We start from the raw sequence: 18,803 nt of genomic DNA, 5'->3' as shown, positions 1-18,803 counted from the left end.
TTGCCAACACATTCACCAAAAGTTGTGCCAACGCAACACACTTTCCTTTTTACACTTTTGGCTGGCGCTGTTGTGTCCTTTTAAATGACAATGACTGGACAGCTGCTTGATTGTGCAGCAGCCTCACAGCATACACACATAAAGACGCACACACCGAGTGGCCCGGTGACCCCATCCCGCCTGCACTGGGGTCCCCTTTTACTACGATGCCACCCTTGGCACGGAGCGCGCCGGCAGCTGGTGTGGCATCTGCTCGACAAGTGTAATCGTCTGCTGAACAAAACTCCTCGTCGCAGTGGAGCCTCGCTCACAGCGCACGCATATATACATATGCAAGGACTCAACATGATACACTCTAAAAAAAGAGAATTGTTGAATCAATTTAAGATTACAAATTGAATTGTTGACAAATTTGAAAAAATCGCTTCAATTGGTAACACGATTGAATTAAGTTTGTTGAATCAGTTTTCTTGTTTTCTGAAAATGTTCAATTATGACAGAGGCAACTACGCCAAACGATATTCAACTCCAGAATTATTGGCTGGTGAGCTTCACTCACTGTTTGTGTGCCGTTTCCTGTTTTCTCCCTGCAGAATTACGGTGGAGGGATGAGGCCTCCTCCAAACTCCATGGGGCCAGGGATGCCCGGCATGAACATGTTAGTAGCCTGTTCAAAGCACATTCAAAACAATTTAACCGACTGTGTGAAGCCCCACCACATTTTCATGAATTTTAAAAACATTTGTCTTTACTTACAACAGAATGCGCTAACTAGAGGGGAAAAAAAGTATGTTTCTATCTGTTTCCGTTTTGCAGCAATTAGCATTAGAACAGAATTAAGTTTTAAATAGATTTGTGAAAACTGATGAAATTCTAAGTAATTTAGCTTTTTTTTTTTTTTCTAATGGCCCTGGTTGATCTCCTTTGCTCTGCTCCCACCTGATGGCCGTTTGTGTAATAACTAACATTTCTGCAACCATTCTTTGCAGTTGAGAGGCTACATCAAAGCCTTCTGTATGCTCTAGCATTAAAAAAAACAAAAAACAAACAAACGTATAAATACGTCTTTGGGACACTTAGAACATTAAAAAAAACGTATTTACACGTTATTGGGAGCAAATGAGTTAACATGCATTGCATGGAACAACACATCACAAAACTGGGGCACAAAGTGCTGTACCAGTATGTATAATAATAGTGAGCATGTATACTTCCCTTCAGGGGTCCTGGCGGAAGAGGTCCATGGCCGAACCCCAACAACAACTCGGTGAGTGACACTCCCCCCTGACGCCTTCATTTGCGCTGACATCCGAGCGTGTTTGACATGGCAGTGTGTCGTCTCTCCACAGATAGCTTATTCGTCTTCATCTCCGGGCAACTACGTGGTGAGTGTCCTGCTGACGTCTTCTTGCGTTTGTGTGTGTGTGAGACGTTGAAGGGATCCGTCACTTGTGCCGAGATGTGTAAGCGGAGGCGTGCTGACACTGCCGAGCGCTCGCTTTACTCTCATACTTTCTTGTTTCGCTCTTCAGGGCCCCCCGGGGGGAGGAGGTCCACCAGGAACTCCCATCATGCCCAGTCCAGGAGGTGACGTATAGACTTTTTCCCATTCTGTGTACAGTTTTGTACTTCAGTGCAGGGAAACTTAAAGTTCAGGCTCAATGAAGCTAAATATGATCCACTAAGAACTAGAGTTGGCTTACTCATTTGTCATTTTGCAGGACTGTGATTCAAATACAAGGAGTGTCCAAATTAGTGCGTTAATTTTGAGTTAATTTAAAGTTCCTTTGATGACACAAATTTTTTAAAACCGCAATTACTGAGCATCCCTTACTTGGGAAGCCTGTACTGCGGGAATTCCAGTAGCAGCAGACATGTCCACGTCAAAATTTAGCAGTAATAATTTTAAAATGTGCTGAATGTCACAAGTTACTTCATGTTAAAGATTAAATTGCTCTTAATATGAAAAGAAAAATGCACTGAGCTGTCACCAACGCCTCAAAAAGGCAATTATGCCATCTAGTGGTAGAAAAATGACCAGCGCAAATCAATATTACATTTGTTTTTTGTTTTTTTACAGTACAGTAAATCTTTTTAATTTGAACTAAATTTTATAAAATATTATAAAATTACTGTATCGACAATAACTAAAAGATGTGGCCATATTTCTATTAGTTTAATATTTTTTTTCTACTATTATGTTTACAAGAGTATGAAAACAAAAATATATACATTTTATTGTACATTTAGAACAAATATAAAATTTGCGATTAATCGTGAGTTAACTACTAAAGTCATGTGATTAATATATTTGATAGGGGATTAAAAATTGTAATCGCCTTTCAAATATATTGTATATGCTGTAATTCAAAATTCACATTTTACGCCTTATTCAAACACATTGAATAGCAAAACTGATGTAACTTTTTCCGATAGCTGAACTGCAGAGTAGCAGGTGCTATTTAGACCACACAAGCAGTTAGCTAGCAAGAAGCTTCGGCCGGCTACTAGTGCAGCTAATTACGTTGCGGCGTCGGTAATCATCACCTCCATGGTGATGAATAAGCTACACTTCTTACAAGTATCGTTCTCAACCAAGGGATAATGAGTAGTAATCAACAGAAGATGGAGAAGCCATGCTAATTGCTAAGCTAACCTAAGAGTGACATGCAATCGTTACAGAAGTCTGGCTGGAACTGCGTTTAAGCAGAGTGTATCTAACTTTGAACAACAAAAATAACAGGCAGTTTAAAAAGAGTCTGGAGAGAAAATTATACACATAATCATGAATATTGCTACACATACGTATATGGTGGTACTGGATAGACAAATCTGTGATAAGATATAGTGTTTATTTTATTAATAGCCTCTATTGTGCTGAGTTGCCCAGGAAACCTTCTATACAAAACGTTCCCGCTCTCATGTTCTCAACGAGCAAAGACATCGTTGCCGGTCGCCAAGACGACGCATCATACACACACTTCAATCCCTCACAAAATTGTACACCTCCCACTCACTATTGGCCCTCGGTCCCAACAACAATGGCCAGATTCAGGCACTTTGTACATGCTGCATCTTAGACATCCGACGATGTATTCCCCCATCTCAGCCTTTTTATGCACAAGTTTTAGTTGGCAATGTCAGATCAAGGTCACCTCATCCTCGCGAGTGGCGACAAGGATACTGTTGCTAAGTTGCCAGGCGGTCCCTGTAACACCGCGGAAAACATCCTCTTACTTTTCTTTGTAGATTCAACAAACTCAAGTGAAAACATTTACACAATGATGAACCCCATCGGCCCTGGTGGAAACAGACCTAATGTGAGTAGAAAGAGAGAGGAAAAAAAACATCTTGAATGACAGTCATCCTTTTCTTGTTAGTGACTTTTCACTTGTTTCTTTTGCAGTTCCCAATGGGACCGGGGCCAGACGGGCCCATGGGTGGCATGGGTGCCATGGAACAGCACCATATGAACGGCTCGCTAGGTGAGCATCATTGAAGGGAGCCACTTTATTAGAAGCCAGACTGCGCCCTCCAGAGGCCGACTTTGGAATCGCGCCCTCCTTCTCTTTAGCTGGAATGAAAACAAGATTAGATGAGTGAGGACAGGCGCTCTTGTGTGTCTAATCCTCACAGCTTCATTCGAGTCTATTAGGCTGCTTGGATGTCAATTAGCATGTAGCTAAGCTTTCTTTTCTGTTGTCTGCTTACAGGCTCTGGCGACATGGACGGGTTGCCAAAGGTGAGGTCAAATCCAGTTGTGTGGGTTAGGGGTTGCACGACTTCGGATTTGTTTTTTTGAAGTCGCCATGTGCATGTCAATCTACTTACTGACTGTGTTGTGCGGTTGTGTGGTAGAATTCTCCCAACAACATGGCAGGCATGAACAATCCCCCTGGCACTCCGCGGGATGACGGCGAGATGGCAGGCAACTTTTTAAACCCATTCCAAAGTGAAAGTGTGAGTAAGCAACACATATTCAACTACCTGCACCAAGGCCACACCATTAGCATTTAAGTCTAAAATGGAACTTCGGCTTGTTTAAATGTATTCAGTTATGCTGAGACTTGCTAATAAGTAAATAAGTAAATAAATAAATAAATAAATACATAAAAATAGTTATAGCAACAATTATTACCTATGACCCTACATACAGTGTAAATATTAGCCAAATATATTTTACATAAAATAACATTTTCAATTTTGTTTTTATTACATTGTCATTCTAAAAGTTGTTTTATTTAAAAGTAAATTAAAATAAATGTTAATGGTTTTATGATGTGGATTTTTCTCTGGATTAAAATAATCTATGGCAGAAAATATCAAACACTGGTGACAGGATTTTGCATACAAATAAACTCAAACTAGTACAGTAAATTACATATTGTTTCTATTATTAATTTTATATAGTTACTATATATTTAGTTGTGTTTTTGTTTAAATGCAGTGTATTTTATTTTTATTTATTCATTAATGCATTTAATGTTATTTTATTTAATTCATTTTAATGCTTTCCCCCCCAAATTTAAATTTTCATAGCCTATTTTTATTTGTTGTATGTAGAATTTAGATTATTTTATTTTATTTACCTTAATATATGTAATATAAAGCATACAATAATTTTTTAAAAGTTTACATTTTTCAATTCTTGGGTGACGTTATAAGTTTAGTGTGGAGATGACTCAGATTCCACTTTTCAAAACAAAAAAAATAAAAAATAAAATAAAAAGAAGAATTATAATTCCAATTTTCAACAATCATCCAGTAAGAAATGAAATCAGTTCAATTCAATTTTCAAGTGACCTGCGTCCATCCAACGCGGACGTACAGTATTAAGATTGTGATAAGTGCTTTTGACCTCGAAAGAACACGGCATGCATAACCAAACACACGCATGGAAACACAACAAGTGTGCATGCAAAATATCATCTTCCAAAAAGACTGAGGATGATGATGATGATGATGATGATGATGATGATGATGATGATGCATCACAATCTCACTGCCACCTTACATTCCCTAACATTCTTCTGTGGGCTGCACTACTCCTCCTACTGTATGAACTACGCTCTGCTTGCTGCTGGTCTACTCACATGATAATATTTCATGACATGCTGCATTTAGTCCAGTGTTGCTTGACTAAGTTGAAAAAGAGTATGGGCTTATCTTTTCTCTCTCTTCCCTCTCTCTCTTTTTCTCTCTTTTTACAGTATTCACCCAACATGACGATGAGTGTGTGATTCTATTTTTTTTTATTTTATTTTATCTTTTATTTTGATTTTTCATCTCCCTTTTATCCTCCCCCCCTCACCCACGGTGCGTCTTGCATTGCCCTCCTCCCTTCTCCCTTCTCCCTCCTCATCCGTGTGGATCGGCGCGCAGCCCCTCGGGATGCCCATGGACAGCAGGACCCCCCTCAAGGGCCCCCATCCCAACGTCTGTAAAATGGGTGTAAGAACATGAGACTTTCTTCCTCGCCTGCTGCGACCACTCCCCCGCCCATCCCTCCTCATCATGAGCCTTGGAGCCCCCCTTCCCAAGAAAAAAAACAAAAACAAAAAAAAACTCACCCCCAGTCCATTCAACCAGTCATGAAGCTCAACAATGACGGATATAAGCACAAAAATGTGCAATGATTTCCGCTGCATTCAAGACATGCTGGGAAATAGGAAATATCCCAGTCGAAGCGCAAATGGTTTTAGTAAAAAAGTGAATTATACGAGGCCAGTATTTGTTTTATTTCCGTTGTTTTTAACTCATTTGCTCCCAAAAACGTATAAATATGTTCCATTTTAAATGTTTTAAGTCTCCCAAAGACGTATTTATACGTGTTCCTTGTTTTTTAAGCTAGAGCATACATAAGGCTTTGATGCAGCCTTTCAACTGCAAAGAACGGTTGAAAAAAATGGTAGTTATTACATAAACGGCCAGCAGGTGGCAGCAGAGTAAAGGAGATCAACCAGGACCATGTTGAAAAAAGCTCAATTACTCAAAATTATAAATAGATTTGTGAATAATGATGAAACTTAGCTACATTCTAATGCTAATTGCTGCAAAACGGAAACAGATAGAAACATACTCTTTTTTTTCCTGATGAAAGAAGAGACTTTAATCTTTCTTTTGGTAGGTTCCATGTTTTTGTGGGCATGCAAAACCAGTCAAAATCCAGTAAAACAGCCAGGCGTGAAGGGGATTGCTTCTGTGAAAATGGCTGGGAGTGAATGAGTTAAAGATAGATATACATGCATATATGATGTAGACATACATGATGTACCGTGCATATAAAAAGCCTACTAGAACAACTGATCTTTATTGGGGTTAATAGAGGCACTTTAAAAGGTGGTAGGTGAGTACTGACTGTTTAATTCTGAACACAGCCACATCCCTGTTATGAGAGGGTGTGCACACTTGTGCAACCATATTATCTCACATTATCCCCAATACATTGAGTCACATTAGTGTTGGAATAACTTTTGGAATGATATCTTAGTATTATGTTTGTTTGTTTTTTAGATTACAAAAGAATTTGGACAGGGGTGTGTAGACTTTTTTTTTTTTTTATATGCACTGCACATCAAGGTAAATTGTGATTTCCGCCAAGTTCATAAGTAGCAACTCTGACTTGAAACAACTTTTTCTACTATGAGGTCCTAAGTTTCCGCTTTCCCGGTTTCATGGGATCCAGCATACCTGTAAATCAGTCGAAGTTTGACTCTGTCCAGGTGAGCCATTCATCCGCTAACAGATTTGAGCTCATGTGTAAATATTTAACTTGGATTGTTGTTCTTTTATTCTTTAATGCATAAAATTGTGCCTGTAAATCCCTACAATGTGTTTTTCACACACAGCCCCAAATCTTTTTTTTTGTTTTTTTGTTTTTTTTTATTAAATGCATTTTAACCTCGCCTCTTTTCAATTGAAGACTTATTGTGCTTATTTGGCCATAGAGGTTAAATAATCCAGACTATTGGAAAGGTGAGAAACTACCAAATGATATTTTTAGTTTTTCCCTTGTTGTTTTTGTTTAGTTTTTGTTATGTTTTTCCTGTATGAATAATCCACGGAATGTCCACAGAATCTACTATGTAACATGATTCTTCCTGTACATTTTTAAAGGGATAAAAATGCTATTTTAATTGTATGTGTTGGGTGGATAGCTCCAAGATTTAGCTCTTAGAGGAAGCCGGTGGGGGAGATACTCGCCGGTCGACATAATGACACCCACCCTCCCTTTCTTCCCTCAAGTACCATCCCCCGTATTATTATTATTTTTTTGTCATTTTTTGTAAATACTGTACAATGCATTTTGATATCATGGACATGTTTTGATATGTCAGTCACTACCGATGAGTACAGCTGAGAGTAAATTATTAATGAAACTGTCCATGTTTTTTTTTCATAGAAGAGGAAGGACGCCCTTCGACAATTTGGCTCGCGTGGGGCTGAATGTCCACAAAAGAAAGAAAGAAAAAGTTGTTCTAGGACACACAAACAACTAGGAGTAATCATTCAAACCTGACCTCATATTGCAGTTTTTAATATGAAGGAATTTTTTTTTTTTTTTTTTTTTTTTTTTTTTTAAGCCAGTTAAAACACTCAAGAGTTTGTTTTTAAATGAACATGAGGGGATAAAAAGAATGACTGTTCCCTTTGCTATGGAGTCATGTATAGACACTCTCAGTCCTCTGTGTATATGGATCATCTCTGTACTTCTATTGTGATGTATAATACTGTACCATTAGGAGTAAAATCTGCTGGTCATGTTGAGTGTGGGAGGGGGCGGGGCTTAGGGTATGGGGGGGGGGGGGGGGGGGGGGGGCATAATGGATTCTCCTGCAGTGTTCAATATGAAGCAGTCTGTCTCCTGGTTTGCTTTGTATTTCATGCTAGGATAGTTGGGAATCTTGTCTTAGGGACGTAGATGTCTTGTGTAGGTAATAAAGATGTTCTTTGTATGTTTCTTTATATTGTAAAGTTTCTTTAGACTGAAAGGAGGAGAAAAAACAGATCATTTGCTTATCAGGAAGAAGAAACAATGCATCAATAATAAATGTCATTTGTTTTTTTTTTCCTTGTTTGAATCTCTTTTGCAAAATGCTAGTCAGTGGAATCCATTTTCACATAATTAAATTCTGTTGCTAACAATAAACATTAGTTAGTGCACGGAATGGATATTTTATGAATGAGATTTTATTATAATTACAGAGCAGCAAGACGTATTTCCTACCACAAAAAGTGCCATGGCCGGTTCTATGGTTATTATCACAGCTGTGCGGTTGCAACACAGAGCCTTGTACGTACGATTAGATGTTTGTCGCGGAGAATGCAAAAAAAAAAAAATCTAAAGCACACAAAAACAATAGATCTAGCTCATGCACAAATGCATCACTTGGCCCCATTTGCAATTTGTGATCAAGGTTGCGTAACATAGATATAAAGTTTAAAATCTATAAACATCAGTACTCATCAATGAACATCAATGAAGCTAGTGCGTGTGAGTAAAATGATTAATTACGGTTGATTAGGCCTACTCATTCTCATCCTTACGGTTAAAGGCCTTCATGAGTTCATTTCAAAATAAGATATTACAGTGGTTACTCTGTTAATTAAATGTCAAGCAATAAATATCAACCATTTATTTAAATTGTATCCGTTGTAATGGTTAGTAACGTGGAATGACGGCTTCATGGCGTGCATAAATAAACGTTATATTTTTATTTTGAAAAATTGTTTGCGGTGTTGTATGTTCCCGTAATGCCTTGTGGTAATGCAAGGTTAACCGGAAGTGGTGGGTTTTACGAAATTGTTGCCTGTGTTATGATTCAATCCGGCTCTCTTTTTAAATAAATAGATCTAACCTCACCTTCAATTGAATAAAGAGTTGGGCTGCCACCGCAACAAGCGAACGTGATAGAAGGTAAGATATACATCTGCACACATGCGTAATTTTTGGGGGCTATAATTTTTAGAAAAGAACTAGCTAATGCTAGGCAGTTAGCTTCTTAGCATAACTACATCAAGGCCACCTGTCACGAGAGCGGCTCTGCGTGAAGGGACCGTAAGAGAACTTTCTAGAAACTTCCATAAACGTGAAGAAGGCTTGGAAATAGTGACGTGTTGTACACGTTTTATTAAGAGTTAGTTATCAACAATAACGGTGGCTTATGGTCACGTTGAGAGGAAAAGTAAGCGGTTCTAATTCAAAATGCTTGAAATCATCACGAACGGGACCTTGATGTGTGACGTCATCAGACACGGCGTCGATAAGGGAGATCACATTTGCTTTCCTGTTTTATAACCCGCTTTAGCGCATACATCTTATGACCCGGTACCATTATGGACGGCGGCGATAGTCAGGGCAGCGTGGCGGCTCCGGCCAAAAAGTGCAGCCGGACGTCGTTGCTCGACAGCGGGGAAGACTTTGAAGTCTTGGATGAGGATGACATTGACGACGACCCTCCTCCACTGGAAGACGCTGGCGGTGGCGAGGGCCAGAACCCACGCGAACATCGCGTAAACAAGGAGGCAGACCCCGAAGAAGACTCTGAGGAATGGCTGGATGTGCTCGGTAGGTGTTTTGTTTCGGGTTGGTAACTTACTCTATTGTATATAATGTTTAACAATAAAGTGTTCCCCGCACATTTGCAATTAACTGAAACCTCTCCCCCGGTATTCGCTGAAAAACACCTCTATTTACTTTTTTTTTTTTTTTTTTGATGATGATTTACTGCACTACTAAATAAAACAACTATAATGTGAACCCTGCAATTTGTTGCTGTACAAAGAAAGTGTTCCTGTTTGAAACAGAATATTGTGTCCTGTAAATGTAATATTCAGAATGTTTTGTCCCCATAGGTAATGAGAAGCTGAAGAAAAAGGTTCTGGTGGCAGGCAAGGGTCGGGACAGTCGTCCACAGAAAGGACAGGATGTGACCATTTGTCTTAAAATATTTCTAGAGGATGGAACGTTGGTAGAAGAACAGCCTGAGCTCAAGTTTACTGTGGGGGACGGCGATGTCATGCAGGTACTTTATGTCAGTTACTCTATGTGAGTGTACTATATGTTCAGGCTTGGCTTCAAAAAACTCAGTTGATTTGGTTTCAACTAGTTCATGTTTTACAGCATTAATAGTAAAGCTAACTGGCCGTCTGTAGAATTTTTTTGTTTTGGTCTTTATAATGACCATTTCTGGACTTTTGTTTTTTTTTGAGGGGCCAAAAGTTTTATGTCAATCTTACATTTTGACTATAAATGATAAGGGTGTCACGATTTCGATTTTTTATCGAAATCGATCGAAATTACGTCACGATTTCGAGCATCGAAATAGAAGAGAGGACACACGATTCGATGCCCCCCCCCGCGCCCGCCGCCACCCGCCGCCACCGCCACCTCCCAGGAAAGCAAATGAGACGCAGCCATTCAGCTACTAGCTAACGGCACTTGTTAGCTGACTTCTCCTGCAGTCATGATGGCAAGCGCGGACAGACACAGCAATGGTGCTTCAAGCCGCTCCCGCTTCTCTCGTCACCAGTTTGGAAACATTTTGCGTTCCCGGTGAGTTATGTCGACAACGTTCACGTTGTCGATAAAAAGACCACAGTTGCAAGATATGCTATGTGCGCGTACTGTACTCGGCCACGGTGTTACGCCCGGCTCGTCAAGGGGAAGGGAAGTAACACAATAACAGAAAATATAGAGTAGATAAACACGGGTCGACTTTAACATCTGAGTAGTTTTAATTGAAATTTCAGGCAGGGGTTTGACAAGGGAGTGAAAGTGGAAGGTGAACAAATAATAACCGCATTTGACAGAACTGACAGAACGGAGGAGAAACAATAACTAATAGGGGTATAATACACGGATACACAATAGCGTCGCGCTGGCACAGTCGTCCAATCGGAGTGTCGCGCTGGCACAGTCGTCCAATCGGAGTGTCGCGCTGGCACAGTCGTCCAATCGGAGTGTCGCGCTGGCACAGTCCTCCAATCAGAGTGTCGCGCTGGCGCATTCAAACTGAATGGCCCGAGCCGCCAGCCGTAACAACGGGAAACACGACAAACATGACGGGACATTTACGCAGGCATCACAAAGATTTAGATTTATCAAATTCAACTAGAAGTGGGAAAACAACGGTCCAACCAACTATTTCATCCTCATTTACAGTGAAACTTCCACACACTTCAGCTCGCGCGAAACGCCAGATCCATAGGTCTATTTATAGCAGCAGACCTGCAGCCTTGGAAAACGCTGGATTCAAACATTTAATTAGTGTACTTGAACCACGCTACAGTATGCCCAGCAACTGTAAATGTTGGGATATAGTTTGTTCAGGCTGTATTTGTTCCATGACTTTGGATACAATATATTTTTTGTTGTTGTTGCACATTGCACATTATTTTAAGAGGAACGCACAGCACACTGTTGTAACCAAAAACAGTCAATAGATGGCAGGCACCCACTGTGACTTTTTGTTTTTGTTTTTTTATTTTTTATTTTACACTTCAGTAAGAACAAGACGGTTAACTTTATATTGTAAATAAATTCTTTGAATTTGATCATTCCTGCCTAATGTCAATTATCATATATTACATAAATTTACACAAAAATAATATGGAAATTGCATCACCTATATGTAGCCGATCTTTTGAAATAAGATTTACTGTACAATGAATAGAACCAATGATCATAGACTAGCCTTAGCCTACAGAAGCATATGCCTCTGTGTTATAAAGTGGGGGAGCGGAGGAAAAAAAAAAAAAAAAAAAAATCGAAAAAAAAATCGAATCGTGACCCCAAAATCGAAATTTAAATCGAATCGTGGAGTTGGCGAATCGTGACACCCCTAATAAATGATCTGAACTTCCATTTTCACAAAAATGTTTTCGCCTTCCATTGTAATCAGAAATGGCTACTTGTTGCATATTTGTCCTTGAATTGTATCATCTTTTTACATTTTGAACCCAGAAATGTATCGCCTCGCATTCTGACAAAAAAAAATGTTAATGTTCATCCTATTTAGCAAATAGTAGTCTCTACTACTTCCATTTTTAGCAAAAATGTTGCCGCCTCCTTTTTTTAAATTAATTAATTAATTAATTTATCCATCCATCCATTTTCTTGACCGCTTATTCCTCACAAGGGTCGCGGGGGCTGCTGGCGCCTATCTCAGCTGGCTCTGGGCAGTAGGCGGGGGACACCCTGGACTGGTTGCCAACCAATCGCAGGGCACACAGAGACGAACAACCATCCACACTCACAAGCACACCTAGGGACAATTCGGAGCGCCCAATTAACCTGCCATGCATGTCTTTGGAATGTGGGAGGAGACCGGAGTACCCGGAGAAGACCCACGCGGGCACGGGGAGAACATGCAAACTCTACCCAGGAAGGTCCGAGCCTGGACTCGAACCGGAGACCTCAGAACTGGGAAGCGGACGTGCTAACCACTCGACTACCGTGCCGCCCTTAATTAATTCATTTATTTATTTATTTATTTATTTATGTATTTATTAAATTATCATTATTACACATGGTCTCTCCACTTATTACAGTTTGGCCAGAAATGTTATTTTCACTTCCGATGTTGACCCAAAATTATCATTAATCCTTCCTTTTTTACCTAAACTGTTCTGCTCCTTCCACTTTGATAAAACATGGTTTCTCTTTGCTGCATTAAGCAAAAAATGACTTTCACTTTTTTTGCTGAAACGTTCCGACGCCTTAATTTTGATAAAAAACAAAAACAAAAAACGGTCTGTTCCTCTTGTTTTAACTGAACATGGGGTCTCCCTTATTCTTATTCTAGATTGTTAAAAAATTAGATTGCCTTCTTCAATTTTTGTCTTGCGCTACACTTTATTTTTTTGTTTTTGTATTTTTTAACTTCCATTTCATATTTTTCCTACTACTTAGATTTTGACCAAAAATTCTCTCTCCTACATTTTTACAAAAATGGTTCTGATTCACTTACTGGTTTGCTCCGTAACGTCAAAATAAAAAAATAAAATAAAATGTAAAAAAAAAGAGAGAGAGAAAAAAACTGTAAAAGCAGAGTTTGCAAGTGTCTTATTTTGATGAAACATGAGATGATGAAATCTTAGAATACAATATTTGCTGTTGAGCGGCTGAAATTGCTCGGATTTGTATCATTTTAAACCAAACAAGCTCTCAAAACAATTATCACAATAATTATTGATAAGTTGATAATTGATTAGTTGTTGATTAATGTCCTGTAAATGTCAATATGCCAGTGTTTACATTTTCAAATGATTGCTATCATCAAAATCAAAAAAATGTCCCGTCACTGGTGAGCTATTTTAGAACAGGCCTGCTACCGAACGCCAGCCGGGACAAAAATTATTTTTGATAAAAGGTTGAAAAGAACCGTGATCCTTCTACTTCTCCACTAGGTGGAGCCACTACACTGTTTTTCACCCTTTGTTATGGTAATGCATGAGAAAGCTTCTGAGGCATCCAGAACTGTATGTATGTTGTCATTTATGTAATTGTTGCAGTGACTTGTTTTCCTCTTTCAGGCCGTGGATCTCACAGTGCTGCTCATGGAACTGGGCGAGAAAGCGCTCATCCAAACTGCTGCTTTATATGCATACGGTACCTATGGAAGGTGATAGTGTTTTGCGTTATCTAATAAAATATACGACGTGCACCGTTTCTGTATGTTAAACGCTATTTCCCATGTCTTGTTCTAGATGTGAACAGAACGTGCCGCCCAATGCTGAGCTGTCGCTGGAAGTGGAGCTGAAGGAAGTCCGTGATGCGGCAGACTTGGAGCTTCTGCCCCCGCTCGAAAAATTTTTACTGGCCAGTGGAAAGAGAGCGACGGGCAACGCCCATTACCAGCGCGGAGACTTTGCTTTCGCCGTCAACTCTTACGGCATCGCCCTGCAGATCACTGATTCGAGCTCCAAAGGTAGCATGACAAGTTGACCTTTACCCCACGGAAAGACCAAATCACCATTTGTGTTTTTCGGCAGTGGACATAACTCCGGAGGAGGAAAACGAGTTGTTAGACGTGAAAGTGAAGTGTCTGAACAATATGGCGGCCGCGCAGCTCAAGCTGGACCACTACGAAGCTGCGTTCAAGTCATGCGCCGCCGCCCTCGCCCACCAGCCGGATAACATCAAAGCGCTCTTCCGCATGGGAAAGGTATACATTTCACACATGCTTTCACTTGTCATCATTGAGACTGACAAGTCTATTTAAGTGCTGTATTCTCACACCAGGTGCTGGCCTTACAAGGGGAATACAGAGAAGCCATTCAGACTTTGAGAAAAGCACTGAAACTGGAACCGAGCAACAAGGTAATGTTGACACAGAAAACTGGGTTGTTGGAAATTTCAGACCTCTGACAATGAAGACATACAAAGTCTATTTTTAGTTTTTGGTTGTCTTAAATTGTAATCAGAAACTGCAAATCACACACATTGTTCTTTGTTGAAAACTTTAGAACTTTAACTACACTTTATCATCTGTTTTTGAATCGTAGAAATTAAAAAGGGCAACCAAATAAGTATAAAGCATGCAAGACACCATTCATTTAAAGACACTACAATGAGCCACTAGATGGCGCCACAATGCAAACTGTCACGTCCCACAGTCTGAGCCACCGATTCATCATTTCAGAGGATCTGCTTTCGAGAGGCTTTAAATAGGTTTCGCCTTGCACGCCGGTGCCATCTTGTGCCTTCTGTTCTTCCGCTCGCACAGATGGACATACAAGGTTCGGTGACCGTGTGGGATTCAGGGCCGCAAAAACACCACGAGTACACCGGCTCTCATGTGGTACGCGCTAAGAACCACAGAATGAGCCACAAAGGGAATTTGCAACATTTGAAGCATGGAATACTGTATATTCAAACAGAACACAGCTTTTCCTTATGCATATATCAAGTTTCAACTTTAATTCAGCATCATACTTTCTTTAATGACACCCCTCCCCCCAAACCCAATTTTGATTTTGTAATTGTAGAGTGTAATAATTGAATTTTTATTAATTGCACAGCCCTATACTGTATAATCTAGGGATGTACAATTACTCAATTATTGAGTCGTCACAGATAGCACTTGTAGTATTGATCCGTAAGACCCCCACCCCCCCCACCCCAAAAAAGGTTATTTTTAAAGAAATACCTTTATATCCCAATATAGCATTTTCCTCTAAAACTGCATGAAATTAGTGGCAATTTTCAATTCTAATTTCTAGCTTCTGATCATATCAAGACCTTCTGTGGGTGCTTGCTTGCCTATCCCTAATATAAATATAAATATATGCATATATAACTCATGAATGGAACTGTTATGGCCCCAATAAAAATGAAGTCTCAAAACATTCTTAGGGAAGACTAAATATTTACGAAAAAATGGTGATACTTTGAGAGTGAGGTACATGTAGGGAGTCGGGACGGTGCTTTCGCTTGGTGTAAAAAGTTGGGGTTGCAGTGTCATTGCACGAAAGTGCACACTTGCAACAAAATCCTGTGACACTGGGTAAAAGGCAAAGGTGGCCGAGTGCAATATCGACTGAGGCTCTGATGCGGCAATTATGCAACATCTTGGTGCAAGAAGTTGGTATTCAATTCCAATTGCAGATGACTGACCTCCTAACTTTATTTGGTCACATTGATGAATGAATGTTGTCCCTCTGTAATTGACAAGTAATAATAATTAAAAAAAAAAAAAAAAAAGGTCTAATTTTTTTGGCACAGCCTGTTTGCGTCAGCTGCCTGTGATAGATGATGATGATTATTTTTTAAATGAGTGTCCTATGAGAATGATCAGGCTTCTGTGGTATCCATCTGCGCTTCAGCGAAACGTCTGGCCACATTCCCTCTGACGTTCATCATTCCCAAACCGCCCATGTATGAATGTCCTCTTGACACATTCCCATTACCCGCCTTTTTAGCTCATTTGTCACCATTGTGCCCTTGCAGACCATCCACGCGGAGCTGTCCAAACTGGTGAAGAAACACTCTGAGCAGAGAGGAGCGGAGCAGGCCATGTACAAAAAGATGCTGGGGAACCCCGCCAGCAGCGGCACACACAAACGCTGGACCAACGCGTCATGGGTGAGTGTGAATTCTGTTGGTGTCAAAACTGTCAAAATAGGGCCGAGGAAGAACCTCTTGAGTCTTGACACTTTGGTAACCATTTAGATCACGGCTATCAAACTTGACTCACTTAAACATGTTGAACAAGCACTGAATTTCCCTACATCACTTCTTAACATAAATTGGTTAATCATCGTATTGCATGCTTAAAAATTTGCTTGCCACTACTCTACATAACTTATCTCAAATTCAGTTCGCTGATAAAAATATGGACAGTAACAGTCAATGAGAGGCCAATACAGTGAATCCGCGTCACCCTCAGTTGATCAGGGATTGTTTGTAAATGCCTAATAGGCGCCATAAAAGGCAACTTTTGTCTAAATGAAGGTCCTTAACTTACTCACAATTGTTTACTTGTGTTGCCAATATGCCACCAGATGGCGCCAAAGTAAGGTTTTTAAACTTTTTAAATAGTAGAAGATAGGGTACCAAAACAAGCTAACACCGAACCACAAATATGTCACTGTAAACTGTTCTCTGAATATGCAATGAGACGATATTCTCTAGGGGGAAACATGTCTAAGATGTGGCATGTGACAACAGTTAGTTTTGCCATCCCTTAAAAGGGATGTAACAATATCCAAACATCATGATATGATACTGAACTGCACAAATGAAAATCAACCCGACTTTTTTTTTTTTTTTTTTTTTTTTTTTTTTTTTTTTTTTTTAACATGTGCTGCTTTTTAATATTGTGACAGGACGACGATGATATATTGTGGCAGTTTTCAATATCGCAATATCACTATATTGCCGTTACCGTTACATCCCTATCCCTTAAAAGTGAATATCCAAGTGTAGTCTCAATTGAATACAATGATGGCAAGCAATGTGGCCTGGTGGTTAGCACCATGTTAGGTCTCATATTCTAAAGTTTTTAGACAGGAGAGCTTGGACTCGCACACAAAATCTCCATTTTCTATTTGTTTGACATATGTGAATTTCTGGAAGGAAAAAAGTGAGCAGGGTAGCAATGGTGTAATATGACCATTCTTCACTGTTGCGACCTGTCCCTCAAAAAGTTTCAACTGAGGTTTTTGTAACCTCATTTACTGAGAGAGAGAAAAACCTGCTTTGCCATTGTGTTAGTATCAATATTAACATTCTCTCTCTTCTCTTCTCCAGAGTCTCAGCTGGAAGTGGTTATTCGGCGCCACGGCGGTGGCCATCGGCGGCGTGGCCTTATCGGTGGTCTTGGCTGCCAGAAACTGAAGCGAGCCCCCTTTTCTTTTTTTCTTTTCGTTGGCTAGTGAACGGACCAAGAAAGAAGCAAATCTAGCACGGAGGACAAATCGGTAGAGTCGGTCGGATGCGTTTAAGGATTCAGAACAATTCTGTTTGGCAAGTTTGATGTCCACATCCATATTTATACGTGCGCAATTCATCGTAAGCAGCTATTAATCAGCAATCGTCCCCTTTTAGCAAATGGCCGCTGTTGTATTCAAAACAAAGGGTCCTGCATGAAGAACAGTTATATAAAGCTAATCTTATTTACTCATCAAATGTTCACGGTACATAGTTAAATAAACTCCTAAGTAAACATATTCTGTAAATGCTCACGACTTTGCTGTGTTTTGTGCTAAGGCCAAAGCCGTGTCTGATATAAAAATATTGTGTGGCTGCCATCTTAAGAACCAATATGTTCAAATGGGAAAAAAAAAAGTTATTTGCCACCAGCTTGTCATATCTAGAGGCAATTACAAATGTCTTTGGTGGGTATCTAGTATTTGCGTGCTATTACTTGAGAATAGTCGGGGTTCACTCACTGTATGCACTATTTTATGTCTAGCTACCAATTAAAAAATGGCCTGAGTCCTTTCAGTTAGTATGTATTAAAGTGATTGTTGAATAGGGCACAAGGTACGGCATGCTTCGCTAAAACATTGAAAGCGAAACATTCAGAACACTCTTTGAGGTGATCAGGAATGCGGTTAAACAGTCCTACCTCGCTTTGTCGTCATCTCATTAACAGCGTCAACAATTGAAGACGCAAGCGAAGTATGTCTGCTACGCATTTAATTACAATTTCCAATCGACGCGTATTAGCTGTGACGACAAGGGCGGAGTGTCGTGTTTTGACAGAGAGCCTATTTATTTTGGACATTTTTGTCACCTATACCTCAGGTTTTGACCATTGAAGACCAAATATTGATGAGTCCAATGTGGATGAAGCGTGTGACATCCGGTACTTTGATTCCTTTTGAGTGTTAATTTATTCCAGCGTCATTGCTTTGTAGGAAATGCACCTGCACTGAATTAATGTGTCCTTAGTTAAAAAAAAAAAAAAAAAAAAAGTCATTAACAGTTTATGATGTTTCCCAAGTTTGTTAATTTTATATTCATCAGAATAAACTTGTTTTCCTGTCATCACACGTGTGCTGGTTTATTTTAGAATCCCGAGGACAACCACAATGCAAAATTGATAATGTCCCAATTATTTTCTTTTTAATCTGATAAGATTGGAATATACTGTATTGTCGATGATGTGATGTTCTTCAGATGTGAAGATAAATTTCCATCACTAGTTTCCTGTAATAGAATATATTTGTAATTATGAAGTATGATTAAATTTCATATGTACAGTCGTCTGATTAAATGGTTTTTTTTATGGGTTAGACTAATTGTATTTAGTTCTGAATCATAAATTTCAATGATAATGAAAGCTATCTTCCCA

At 39.6% G+C, this 18,803-nt stretch overlaps 2 protein-coding genes across 6 annotated transcripts in view; both read left to right on the top strand.

The window, feature by feature from the left end:
- Positions 1 to 7,779, top strand: part of ssbp4 (single stranded DNA binding protein 4) — a 94,001-nt gene extending 86,222 nt beyond the window's left edge. For 3 of the 5 annotated variants that reach the window (XM_077533947.1, XM_077533952.1, XM_077533950.1), the window contains 10 exons: positions 594 to 658; positions 1,222 to 1,267; positions 1,350 to 1,385; positions 1,533 to 1,587; positions 3,250 to 3,320; positions 3,407 to 3,485; positions 3,714 to 3,742; positions 3,859 to 3,960; positions 5,211 to 5,232; positions 5,383 to 6,905. In XM_077533947.1, the coding sequence (XP_077390073.1) occupies positions 594 to 658; positions 1,222 to 1,267; positions 1,350 to 1,385; positions 1,533 to 1,587; positions 3,250 to 3,320; positions 3,407 to 3,485; positions 3,714 to 3,742; positions 3,859 to 3,960; positions 5,211 to 5,232; positions 5,383 to 5,444 (567 nt within the window). In that variant the 3' untranslated portion in view covers positions 5,445 to 6,905. Of the gene's footprint in view, positions 1 to 593; positions 659 to 1,221; positions 1,268 to 1,349; positions 1,386 to 1,532; positions 1,588 to 3,249; positions 3,321 to 3,406; positions 3,486 to 3,713; positions 3,743 to 3,858; positions 3,961 to 5,210; positions 5,233 to 5,382; positions 6,906 to 7,402 lie in introns of those variants that run through there. The other 2 variants (XM_077533949.1, XM_077533948.1) reach the window with 2 other exon arrangements.
- A 970-nt stretch (positions 7,780 to 8,749) lies between these two features.
- On the top strand, positions 8,750 to 18,496 carry fkbp8 (FKBP prolyl isomerase 8). Its single transcript, XM_077534760.1, has 9 exons — positions 8,750 to 8,917; positions 9,309 to 9,568; positions 9,856 to 10,025; positions 13,537 to 13,625; positions 13,711 to 13,931; positions 13,996 to 14,168; positions 14,246 to 14,323; positions 15,953 to 16,087; positions 17,255 to 18,496. The coding sequence occupies exons 2-9, from the start codon at positions 9,337 to 9,339 to the stop codon at positions 17,339 to 17,341; spliced, it is 1,185 nt and encodes a 394-aa protein (XP_077390886.1). The 5' UTR covers positions 8,750 to 8,917; positions 9,309 to 9,336; the 3' UTR covers positions 17,342 to 18,496.
- The last annotated feature ends 307 nt before the right edge of the window (positions 18,497 to 18,803 follow it).

This window comes from Festucalex cinctus, chromosome 10 (genome assembly GCF_051991245.1).
Source record: "Festucalex cinctus isolate MCC-2025b chromosome 10, RoL_Fcin_1.0, whole genome shotgun sequence".
NCBI classification, from domain to species: Eukaryota; Metazoa; Chordata; class Actinopteri; order Syngnathiformes; family Syngnathidae; genus Festucalex; species Festucalex cinctus.
This window is presented reverse-complemented; position numbering and strand designations above follow the sequence as displayed.